At 37.3% G+C, this 13,127-nt stretch overlaps 1 protein-coding gene across 1 annotated transcript in view; it reads right to left on the bottom strand.

Moving 5' to 3' along the window:
- Positions 1 to 3,969, bottom strand: part of SYT9 (synaptotagmin IX) — a gene marked incomplete at both ends in the record, with an annotated part of 33,519 nt that extends 29,550 nt beyond the window's left edge. Inside the window, 2 exons of the mRNA XM_010194071.1 lie at positions 438 to 984; positions 3,618 to 3,969. Coding sequence (XP_010192373.1) covers positions 438 to 984; positions 3,618 to 3,969 — 899 coding nt within the window. The remainder of the gene's footprint in view (positions 1 to 437; positions 985 to 3,617) is intronic.
- Positions 3,970 to 13,127: the final 9,158 nt, after the last annotated feature.

Here is a 13,127-nt window from a genome sequence, read left to right on the forward strand (position 1 = left end):
GCATTACCTCTGTGGAATACAGTCTTTAGAAGGACTGAAGATCACTACATAAGAAATCTTGAGTCTGCATTGCTGGCTGATTCGTATGCTGTAATTTATGTGGCAAATAATGCAAAATACAGAGAGATAGACAAAATAAGAAAAGTAGTAATTCCTTAAGTTTTAGATTAAGTAAGATTAAGAGAAAAACATTCTCCACCTTTCTATCCTATCAGTTAAACCCACTACCTCCTATATAAGACATTCTTTAATATATCCAAAGAAGGAGAAATGAGGACTGAAAACGTACTGTCAATTTCCTTGGGTTAAGGTCAAAGCTTGACAGAGAATATAGCATTTTCCTTCATAAATTTATCAGACAATTTCAGTTATAATCAGATTAAGGAAATAAAATCAGAAATGAAAAAAAATTCAAAAAGAAAAATTGTAATACTTACATTGGTGACATATTCAATATCCTTCCAAATATTACATTCCCTGGGAAAATCTGCCAAATCTAAAAAATTATCCACTATCACTTGGCCAATCAAGTCATGCCTGGAGAATCTGTCAAAGTCATAGACAGAGAAATGGAGTTTCCTTGCGTTCAGATCATTGTATGGGACAGTAAATAAAAAAACTTCATCAAATACTGGATTTAGGGTCTTTCTGTGCACTTTAGTCTGGTGTTTTGTTTTCCTATCAGGAAGCAGATATATCTTCACGTATGGATCTGAAGTTCCAGAGAAGTCCTTTGCTGGCAGATTGATGGCCTTGTGTATCTTCACTATCAGCTGCTCTAAATCACAATCATATTTCAGAATAAAGTTCAGTTTTCCACATGCCTTGCTATTACTCCTCCGGCCATCGTCTGTGTCCACTGATCTTTGTTTATATAGCTCTGGCTTAATGCGGCCAATCCCCGTCAGCTGCTCCTGTTTCTGAACCTGCTGGATGTCAAAGTCGGGGTTGGAGAGGTTGAGCTGTCTTCGGATTGAATTATGCCTTAAGTGAAAAATAAAAGAATTTAAATAGATTGTGTTGAAGATGACAAGAATCTGTGCACTCACACTAAAGAGCCCGCTCTCATTTGATATGTTTTTGTAATATACACCAAGGTCAGATTTTTACTCGCATAAAGTGATAAAGCATGATACTAAACAGTTGTGAGAGCTCACCTCCAGCATTAGATTGCTAAAATCACATAATTTTCTGTCCCTATGTCTCAAGTTAGTGGTATGAACCCTCCAAACCTGGCTGAAGAAAGTAACAACTGCAAATTCATGGCCCTTGCATATCCACAGGAACTGCCCAATTGGCAAGTCTAATGTGACATGATAAGAACTGTGGCTGTTCTTATCAGTTACCATTTCCAACTGATTCCTTTGGATTAATGCCTATGCAATGAGGTACATTATGTAAATGGCAGCAGGATCTGCCTTATTATGCCAGCTGAGCTTGCTGATTTCTGGTCAAAAAAGGATGCTTCCTGACATCTCTGCATTTTAATTACTTGTTGGTCTCTACGACTACTTCATTTACAAGTGAGCTGTTCTGGTCTGAAATGGTTTGTTGACCGCCCCAACAACTGGGTTGGGTTTTGTTGTTTTGGGTTTTTTTTTTCTCATATCTAATGCAATACTTTGGCTGAAAAGCTCCTTTAGTTTCATTAACTTGAGGAGAGAAATTTGCTTTTAGCTTTGGTCCAGTGAAATTTATTACCTGGAGTCACTCAGTAACTGTGATTGAAATTTCCACTTCATCAGACGATAGCAGAAATCAAATTTGCAAACCCTGTCAGGGTAGTGGGATGTGAAAGTTGGATGAGGTAAAATCCTAATCTTTTATGAGTTGGTTTCCACCTTTTTGTCCTATTCATATGCAGCAATCACTCAGTGTATTGGAGTACCATGAGCTGTGGTTGAACATAGAAAAAGCACGTGGAAAATGCTAGTACAGGATTAGTCCAAAGCTACTTATGTTGGATGTAATCAGCAATAGTTCCTCTGCTATCATTGTTTATTCATTCCTTGTAAATATGTGTTTATGTATCCTTGAAACAGGAGCAGCCTCTTATAAACTATCCTAATTTTTTTCTCTTGTTACATAATAAATACATAATTTTATAGCTACACATTAGTTATTTCCATGGTAAAATATTATCATGTCACAAAAAAAGATTTATATTGCTCAACATTTAAGCTCCTCATCACAGTGGGAGGTGCAGAATATCCTGGGAAGGAATATAAAGGAGGGCACTGGAGAGCCAGTTTTACAAGGACTGCAGCAGGGGCAGGTGCCTGGTCTCTGTGGCCACAAAGGAAATCACCCAGTCATGCCAGAAAGCGGCAGAGACAAATGGGAACAAAAAAAGGATGCAGTACAAGTAAGATTGGCCCGTCCTGCTCAGTGCTCTTCTTTTGGAGAAGACCTGGACATAAGTATGGGACAATGAAAGATGGGGTCAAGAGCAAAGCATCTATCAGCAAATGGTGTGGGGCAGGGGTGAGACCCGGACAAGTCATGCCCTTGTGGACAGAGAGCCAGTGCAACATGTGCTGGAGAGAGCCAGACTGGAAACAGCTGCCAGAAAAAAGATCTGCAGAGATTCATGGCAGTGAAGTCATTGTCCGTGCACTCAGGAAGCTGAGGCACATTCTTTTAGAGATGGGGATTGCTGCTGCTTCTTGTGAAGTGACAGTGCTGTGGTGATACTGTGCATTTGTCATTTGATTAATTATCAGAATTGCTGCCTTTTGTTGTAGCAGAAAAAGCCTGTATCTGACTCAATACTTTCACAATTCTGTTCTGAGGACTTCTCAGATTCTTTCTGACACCTCACAATTAGTGAACCGGCTGCTAGCCACTATCATCTTACCCATGTTCAGGTGTGGCTGAGGGCAGGAGTCTTGGCTAAATTTGCTCTCCCAGATGGCCAGAAAGGAGGCTAGCAAAGAGCAACTGGGCTTGTGCTGAAGTGCATGCATCTGCTTAGCCTCAGAAATTTACTGGCTCTTCAAATGCTGATCCTTTTTCTTACTGTGAAAAATAATCCTTTTATCACCTGTTCCTGCACACAATCTCACCCTCCCTCTGTCCTTTTCCCTCCTGTACTGGTTCTCCAGTTCCCCTGGAGACCTCACGGACTCTTTTTCAGTCACTTTTCCCCCCACAGACACGATTGTAGCTAAAATCTATTATTTTTAATCCTATTTCTAACTCTTGCAAGTGCTTTATTAGCTTGCCCTACTTTTCTTCTTTGGCTGTTTTAAAAATCTTTGAGGAGATATTACTGAGTGTTCAGTATCAGTACTAAGTGCAAATGAATATGCTTTATGAGCTAGATCTAGGCTGTTCTGGTGCTTTAAGGGACACACAGTGCTCTGTCTTGTTCAGCTTCCGAGGGAGAATCACAAATGAGACAGTAGTTGATAGGAGAGTGGAAAAGTACTGTGATCCTGTCCTTTTAACCTAAGAGGTTGTGCACCTCAAATAACAACTTTTGTGTAATTTTTTTAAAAATGAACACAGCAAGTAAATTATGCACTTTTAACAGATCGGTGTACTGGACAGTCAAGCTGTACGCTTCTGACCGTATCTCTATTCATTAATATCAGAGAGAAATTGGAGCTACTGACCGAGCAGAAGAGGTCGGTTCAGTGATCTGACGCTGCATTCGCACATTGTGTACGCAGTTCTCCTTCGTTCCCGCCTGAGCATCTAATGGAATATCAGGGGAGGTGTGGCTGATCTTCATGGAGGATTCCGGATAGGCTGTACGCTGACCCAGATAATCCTCACTGTAGTCATGGTCATTGATCTCTGTATCTGTGTAGTTCAGTGATTCTTGTTTGTTGTCTTTGCTCCCAAACGGCAGACCACGCTCTCGCCAAGGGATCCAACAAAGCTTCCAGGACACGAACAGAGAGACACCAAACAGAGCAAGACCACAGGCTGTGACAACTAAGGATAGCAAGCTTATTGAGATATCTGCAAACGAGAAAAACACAGACATGTCACATCTCTGTGCTCTTTGGAGTTCTGCATTTCCATGGAATACAATATAGGAAGTAAACATCTCTGGATTGCAAATCTACAAAAATTAAATTCTGGTCCCCCGCAAGTGTCATATAATAGAAACATATTAAATATTCTGTTCTTCACCCAAAAAAACCCCCCTCCAGAAGACCTTGTTTGGAATTTAGTATAAGCCTCATCTTCATGGAACTTAGTTTATATTTTCCCTTCAAAAGCTGGGTGGGATGAAGGGTCATTCTAAATATGAAAAGGGCTGTCCACTTGTTCACTCAGCTTTCTACTGCTGAAAGAGTAGTGCCTGCATTATATTTTGGGTTTTCTCTATTTTCCTTTTAAGTAGTGCATTTTCCTCCACCTCCTTTAACAGATCTTACCATCTTCTCCTCCAGAGACTGTATTATACTTAGGGAACCATGAACATGCACACATACACATATGTGGCATGATTTTTTTAGGTATGCAACTGAAGTATCTTGGTTTATGACTTTGATTCCCTTCTTTCTAATCTTAGACTCATTCCTATATTTGCAAATGACTTTTGACTATCAACACACGTCTTCCCGTTCATCATTTAGTTGAGGAACCAGTATCTCTTCAAAACTGAGATTCTCCTGTTTTTTAACTCCAAAGGCTCTTTTTTCTGTTTCCAAACTTCTGGTATAAAAGGAACGTGGAGATGAGTTTTCTGTTGTTTTTCCCCACATTCCTAGCAGTATCCTACTCCATAATCATATCAACACAAATAAGTTACAAAGGGGAGAGGCTTTTTCTCTGTTTTGCTTTGTTCTAAGCTGCACGTTGGGAAAATGACTCAGTGGAACAGCTGCTTTTATGGTTACAGTGTTTTTGAAATTAGTTTCTCCGTGGATTACACAATACATCATGCCTTAAACAAAATTAGTAAGAATTCTATTTTACTGCCTCGAATTATAAACAGAACTTGATCAAAGCAATTTTTCACACTGCGTGTAGGTTCAGAATGTCAGGCTGAATCTCTCTAGCTAACAGCTAGCCTAAATTTTCAAAGGATGGCGTGAGGTTGAAACGTACTGCTCTTACTAGGACAATTATTTAAGGATGACAATTCAGATGAAACAGCATTGGTTAATTTGAAGGGGAAAAAAAAGGATATTTTTCAAAAAAGTGGAAAAGTCAATGCCTTCTGCTCCTGCTGTGAGTCCCATTCTCACTAGCCAGACAGACTAAATTTCTGCAGAGAGGGAAGCGACACTACAGTTTCACACAGGAGCTGTCCAGTTTATTTTGTATGCTGAAAACCAATTTTAAACTATTCTAGCCAGCATGGCCCTTTCTGTCCTTCTCCCAGTCATATGAAGAAAAAGCTCATTAACAGTGGGGACAGCACAGCAGCTGTTTCGAATTATAGCAAAGTTTCAGAGCTGAAATTAATTAAAGAAATTCCTCCCATGCATAAAAGGCAATTTGGGAGAAAGTAGAATGGTGGTTCTTGGTATTTTTGGAAATCATTACTGGTAAACAAGTCTAGCAGTAGATGCAGAGCACAACCTCTCTGTTTGATTAAAAAGCAGAGGAACTGGGGTACAGTAGTGAAAGAAGACCTTCAGAATAAAGCAATTTGTCTTGGATTCCCTGAAGGAGAAGGAAGAAATACATCAGAGGTCTGTAAAAAGGTCACTTTTTCAAAGAACTGATTCAAGTAATGATCAAGCATTGAAAGAAATGAGAAACTGGGAGTTGTCAGAGCCAGCCAGAAGATTATAACGCGAGAACTGGAGACTATTCAGTGCCAAGGATGTGTGAAGGTGAGGAACAATTTGAAAGGTAGATCAACAGTCTCCTACCTTGAAAACTGCCTTAATAGAGGACACAGTCATCTAGAGAATGGACATCATGAGAAAAAATACACGAGAGCAAGACAAACTACTTTTCATTTGGAGAATTTGAAGGGTTTTAATAATACACTGCTGCATTTAATAACAACACTGAAAACCCTTATCTCACAGCTTACTTTCAGAGAAGCTGGGTAATAAACAATTCAGGTAACTTGCCAAGTTGCAGAATAAGAAGGGATTATTTTCATCATCTTGGATTTATTTCTTTCTGACTCCTCAGGAACCATTTTTGTGTGAAATTTCTGTTTCTGTGGGTGGGAAAGGGAAAATCTTGCATCTGTGTTACGTCTGTGAAAGACAGTGAGGCTAAAGGGCGGTGCTCCAAACTGTTACCTTTCACTGGACAGTAATTTTCAGATACTGCACACCTGGATGGCAATTTTCAGCTACTGGGCAGATCCAGTGTGAATAGCTGGGGTGAGTGCAGTCCCAAGTGAAGGTATTTTTGGCTGCATCCTGGAGCTGCTTTTACATTAGCCATTTGTACTGTTACATACTGTATTTTCTGTCCATATTTCCAGATGTCTCAGTTTTTCTAAACCTGTTTATCTGTATTCCCATGTGGTAGCAGTACTCACCTCATGCCAGTGATTTCCTCTGCTTTGTAATGAGAGCAGAGTAAATCTTGTTTGTCCTTACAAAAATCAGACATCTGCAACAAAGGAAGTGTCCTTCAGAAATCCAACTGCCTCTCAATTCACTCTGCTTTCACCCAGATCAGTGCAATGTGTTTTCCAGAGCACCATTTGATGTCAGTCTAAACCGCAACTGTGAATCGAAGTGCAGGCAAGCAGTATAGGCACGGCTGAGCAGTTTACAGGTAGGCATGGACATTGCGAGCAGTGAGGAATGGTGCTGAGTATTTCAGAACAAACAGGTTTTTTCAGTACCATTGCAACATATCAACTTAGCGCACATGTTTTGCCATGTTTCTGATGATTATCTGTGCTCACTTCTAGCATCTGGTGAGTTCCATTAGTGGCTAATATATCTACTCTCTGTACCTACTCTGCATTGGTATGAGCTCTTGATGCTTTGCAATGGAGAATCTCACAAATACAAGGAAGGCCCCTGTGCCACAGGTACTTGCACTAATCTCTTTCCTGGTGCCAGCCATAATGCCAGCCAAGTGTCTTGCAGTGTTGATATGAATCCAAGTCAAAATTTCCTAACCATAGCTTCTTGATCAAGGCTATAGTGTGAACTGAGTCCCAAATTCCAGCATGTCAGAATACCTGGACACTATTCTAGAGTGTTGATAAGAGAAGCGTAGAAAGCGAGTCTAATTTTTTTATTAAAAACAAGTACTTTTAAAATGGGTTAAAGCAACCAATCAATGCAATTGCATATACATACAGTTAATTTGCAATGTGCTTTCATACACCAATAAAGGAGGTCTTTCAATACAAAATAAGAAGACACATTAGACATTCTCAAGACAAGGGAACTTCATCTAGTTTTTTGTTTATTAAGGGCTTGGAAGATACTGCTATTATTTTCTGCTGTGGTTTGAGGTAAGGCCACTGACACATAGGCTCCCTGAATATCTTGTTCAAGGCATGTCTTACAGATATTCTGACGTACAAATAAATTTTTGACCAGGTTATCATGTCTGTATCCCTTTTACTATACTGACTTTCAAATTCTTATTAATGTTCCATGCTTATCAGCATAATTAGTGCATTTTTTTTCCTTTTTTTTTGGTAGCAACAAGGTTAAAAACCATGCAGAAATAGCAAGTGAAGTAGTCTTTTACCAAAGGATCACATTATCAGTTATTAACACAAACTGAAGAAATGAGCATGATCTTTCTGTGATGGATTTCATTACAGTCATTTCTATGACAGCTTTAGCAAAACCATTCAGTTTGTTTATGGCATCATTGCTGGATCTTTTCTTAATTTTTTACTTAAATTTTTAAGTAGGTATGTTATACAAAAAAGAAAAATCCAACTCTTTATGTCAAGATGAATATAAATGGGAATATGATGGGAATACAAATTCTCATCTTCAGATTACCCTGTTAAACAGAATTGCTGGGGAAGGGACCCTCCAGCTCATCCAGTTCAACACTCTGCACAAGCAAGGTCACCTAGAGTAGGCTGCCCAGGATCATTCCTAGACAAAACTTCTCCAAGGATGGAGACTCCACAGCCTCTATGGGCAACCTAATCCCAATCTAGGGATAAGATACAAAGTGGGTAGCTTGCTTTCTATCGCAATACAAAAATATCAATAAAGCTCTAAGATATAACTGCACATTGTAGATTATCTAGTAAAAAAAACCAACACCAAACGAATTATGTCTCCATTTATACTGCACAGGTTTTTAATGCAGATCTACTGAACATAAACTTTTATACTGACTTCAAATGAAATCATAGACTGTTCCAAAAGAACTTGAGTTAGTGCTGAATCTATATATTACGTGTTTCTTGTTCAGCATTAGTTATAAGACTAAAGGTAAATGTATAATGACTACATTCAAATGCTGACAGTACAAAATTGCAGGCCTGTGACTTGTTTCTCCTGGCATCAATGATTGTGCCTTACCCTCTAAAACTCTGGTGTTGAAAAAACTTGTCAAAAAAATTAGACATGCAAAACAGAAATAATGGTGGTTTCGTCTGTTCATATATGAAGCAAGGAATGACCTTTTTTTTCCTTCTTGTGTTACCATTTGAATTGCTAAATATTATACAAAATAAAATAGTTAAATTAACCAACAATGGAAAAGATCAACAGCTAATGCATATCAATGCAGGGATCCAGATAATGCACTTGGAGTTACAGAGTCAAAAGGCACGAACTAAACTATTTGGATTAATCTGACTCCAAAAGATGCAAATATTAACAAATATATGAAGAAGAAAAAAAGCAAACAACCAACCTGGAACTTCTGATCAGCCAGGCAGAGACAAGACATTTGACCAATGGAACTGCTGATTAGCAATATAACTATTTCAGTAATCAAGTTGTTGGTTGCCTGGATGTGATCGGTGTTCTGTCAAATGAACTCCTTTGCCAACAGATTGGCTGTAATCTGGTTTAACCTGAGGCTGAAAGAGTTTTACCAGAAGTCCCACCTGGAAGAGTTCTGTTAACAAGTTCTTAATGAAATAACACAAGCTTTCTTCTCTATACTTATTTACTCTTCTCTTTCTATTAAAAGGAGTATTCAGATATTTCAGTGTTACTGTAATGCACAGATTGATCCATTAGGTGAAGTTTGGCTAGCAAGAAGTGAAATAAATCTTAACAACTTAAAATCTTGTAATATAGCTATTCTTAGTCCAAAGCAAGCAATTAAACCCCAACAAATTTCAAGAGGCATTCAATCCAACAGTGCAGTCAAAGAGAAAATGATCAAACTAACTTGTTCTGAATAATCATGTTACTAAACTTTAGGACACATTGGGACAGAGCAGTCAATCTTTGTAGCTATGATTCAGTCCAAATTCAATGGTAATTTCAAGCTGTTATGTCCGGGGGCGGGGGGGGGGAAGTTCCTCCTTTCCTTAAAGTTCTTGTTGCTTAGAGGGAGATTTTAGGAAATATGAAGTGGACAGACATCTAACCCCTTGGAAAAACAATGGAAATATCAGTGCCTATTGCTTAAATCCTAGCTATGCTTCTGAAACCTAAATTGCCTTTCTTCCATGCAAATTCACCTATGGAGAGTTAGCTATAATTCATCTCAGTAACTGCACTACGAGAACAACTTTCTTTTTTTAATTTCAAACCTAGAAGTCTAAGACCCTCCCTTTTCCAGACAAGTGTTTTTTGAATGAAGTACTTACTGAAACGATTTTAACCTAATATTGCACTGTAGTTTCATTTGTGCTTCACAAGTTTTTCTTAATTAACGTAGCTGGCACTTGTTCAGGATGAAACTTTGCTAAGACTCCTGAGACAAAGGAATAATTCTCAGCCAATATATTTTTCTCCGAAATATTCCTGAACAGAGTTAATTGTCCTTAATACTGTGTTTAGAAACTTTCTGGGAAATTCTTTAAAGTAAGGCAGCTGAAAATACTCAGGGAGAGAATCTGACATTGTACTAATTTTATTACACATAAATACTCCAGCTCTTATCTATCTGACCCTGAAATTTATGAACGTGGACTAACAAAACAGACCTAAGTGAGATCAGTGTCAGGGTTTGATACAGTATTAACATTCTCCATGATCTATAAACGTGTTTGTAACTGGGCTTTACTGGTATCTGAGGCTGTTATTAGCTTTTAGCGACTATTTTTTTCAAGTTATATGTCCTACATCCTACGGGTAGGCCTTAAGGTATGTAAACCTCCTGTGTTGTTTAAGACGTTGTTCTAATCCTGTGAGTGACTTGCACATATTTTTATTCCTAAATAGTGTTACAAATTCCACTTTATCAGTGTGTGCCTTCTGTTCATCTGCTTTGCTTAGGTTACAAATTCACATATTTTTTTAACCAAGTATTGCTTAAAATTAACTAAGTTTCATAAGTGAATGAAACATAATCCTAGGACTTCACTAAAGTAATTGTCAATTGGTTTATATATACATAAATTCCATAGCACAGTTTCAATATGAAATCAGAATTACTAAATGGCCATACAAAATACTCACAACAAAAAGTGCATGAACAATAGAGATTTGTTTGCTCAGAGTATTTTTCCAGCAGCAATTGCTGTAACATAATGCAAAGCTGACACAAGACTGACATGGCAGTTTATTAATAAGATCACAAAATTAGAGCTCTAAGCAAAAAAACCAAACAAACACAAAAACAACAAAACAAATTGTTCATGGACATTCATAAACAGGAAAAAAGGATCCAAAACATAGCAAAATATTATTTTTTTTTACCTTGTAGCAGTTGAAAGATTTTAGTTTTTCTTATTAAGAAAACTTACGTAAACAGAATGTTTGTTTGCAATTCAGGTAAGGTGACTTCATATTAAGGTAGTGTATTAATTGCAATCAAAATTGTATGTAAGCAAACACTTGAAAGTATACTTTCTGAAGAGAACTTATCAGTCTCTGATAAAACTTAACATCTGTAATCTAATATGTTAAACTTTTTCTAAGAATTATTTCTTCTTGCTTGCACATCTATTTCCTCTTAAAACATTTAATCTGCATTGATGCAAACTTCCTTGACAACTTAGCTGACATATAATATTACGAGTGAGAGTTTGTAAGTGACAAAAATGTCTTTACTAATCAGACAGCTGCCTGAATGAGTGGTGACTCTTAAAGACGCAGTGGAGAGGAGTCGTATGTCCAAGGGCTTGCACTTTTCTTTCTGACATCTTGCAGCAGTATCTACTGACAAAGAATTACGTTGTTCCTCTTGTGAATACTAAAGCTTCTCTTTCACAAGAAACATGAATGCAAAGCAAGCATAGTAGAAAATAAAATTTGTCATCACTGCCTATACATAGCTGTAATGAGTTTTATCCACGTTCCCATGCCTCAGACTTAGTTCCTTTTTGTTTGTTACCATATTCTCTTTGAATTCATACTTTGCATGACTGATAAAATATGCAAAATTACTGTATACATTTGGTCTTGTAATATCCAGTAAAAACAGATTATATAGTATAATCTGGCAAATATGCATAAATAATAACAGAAGAGAGGACACCAGTTTTAAAGATACCACACCAGATTGCCAAGCACACTATGTGTAACATGACATGGAGATGGCTTGAACGGTTCTAATGCATCCCGTTATGCAGAATCAGGGTGTGAACAAACATGAAATTTTCTAAAGTCCATTTGGCATGTGAGAAATGCTTATAGCTTGTTAGCTAAAAGGGGAAGCTGGTGATACACTGAATGGGAAAGAAACTTTTGGGGTATTTATTTATACTGCAAATTCCTATGGCCATCAGGCCTGTTAGGTCCTTCACAGTGCGAAAACTGATTGGCTGTACTTTGTAAGAGTTACAGTTCTCATGACTATAGTCAAGAGCTGTAATTAATACTTTCACCCACCCACTTTCTCTGCTACTTCTTGGAATACGTTAAATAGAATCAGATCAATTATTTGTTTGGAATAAATAATATGTTACACTTAGAGTTTTCTTTTTCTTGTAGGATCATTCACAAAGTGAACTGAGTTGCTAATTAATAATTTGCAAATGTTTATTCTAGGGTTTTTTTTAGGGGATGGAAAATAGTAGTCCATAGGGTCACTGAAGAATTTAACTTCTCATCTAGTCATAAAAAGTGACTAGTCACTTTTGGCAAATAATGTGTATATTCCCTCACTGGAAGAATGAAAGGTTTTAACAGGGAAATTAACGATAAAAAATTAAAAAAGAATAACCATGCTTTCTAGGAGAAATTTTTGGACAAATTCTGTGTGTTAAAAAGTAAGAAACTTTCAAGATTTGTGAACATTTTCATGAATGAGCCATCACAGCACACATTAATATTGAATGTTATGACCCTATGAATAATAATGAAATCGCCATTTATCGCTGCAATATATAGCCAGTAGCAGGAAGTGCCCAGGTTACGGAAGAAGAGCAAACAGCTTATTTGAACCATGCCAATAAGCTTTAAATTCCATTATAGTCTTTGAAAGCCCAGTAAGTTGCATTAAATAGTAAAGAAGCATTTGAGAGCACTAAAAGAAATGACAGAGAAGCATTTCATTTCCCATTTGTATAAAACTGTACAGTAATGTTGTACCAAAGTGCTCAAAACAATAGTTAGAGATATGTTATAAAAAGAATGATGAAGTAGCAACATTTTCTGAAATTCTGTAACAAATTCCTTTTAATTCTCATCCCCTTTGAGGCACAATCTTTCCAGGGGAAAAACAACAACAAAAAGTACTTACCTAAATGCTTCACTAATTGACTTTATTTTAGTGAGAAAATTGATGGAATTAAATTACTCTAAAGGCTCACAGGAGCTGTGGACAGACCACTGGAGTTTAAAGGGCTGTCTGACCTTTAGCAAAATGTAAGTTTCACATTCATATCTAAAGACATGCATATGTAAATTTATATATACATAGACACATCTATATTATGAAGACAATGTTATATGATAAAAAATAATTTCACAGAAGTAACCATAACGATTAATAGGAGCTACATCGCTCATATAGTTCTAGGACAAATCTATATAACATAGTTTTCTTTCAAATTTCCATTTTCTTTTCTATTGGAAGCACTGAATTTCATCTATAAGTTGGCTACTTAGTCGTGGTCAATGGGGCGCAGTCTAGTT

Source organism: Mesitornis unicolor, unplaced genomic scaffold (genome assembly GCF_000695765.1).
Source record: "Mesitornis unicolor isolate BGI_N332 unplaced genomic scaffold, ASM69576v1 scaffold33541, whole genome shotgun sequence".
Taxonomy (NCBI): Eukaryota; Metazoa; Chordata; class Aves; order Mesitornithiformes; family Mesitornithidae; genus Mesitornis; species Mesitornis unicolor.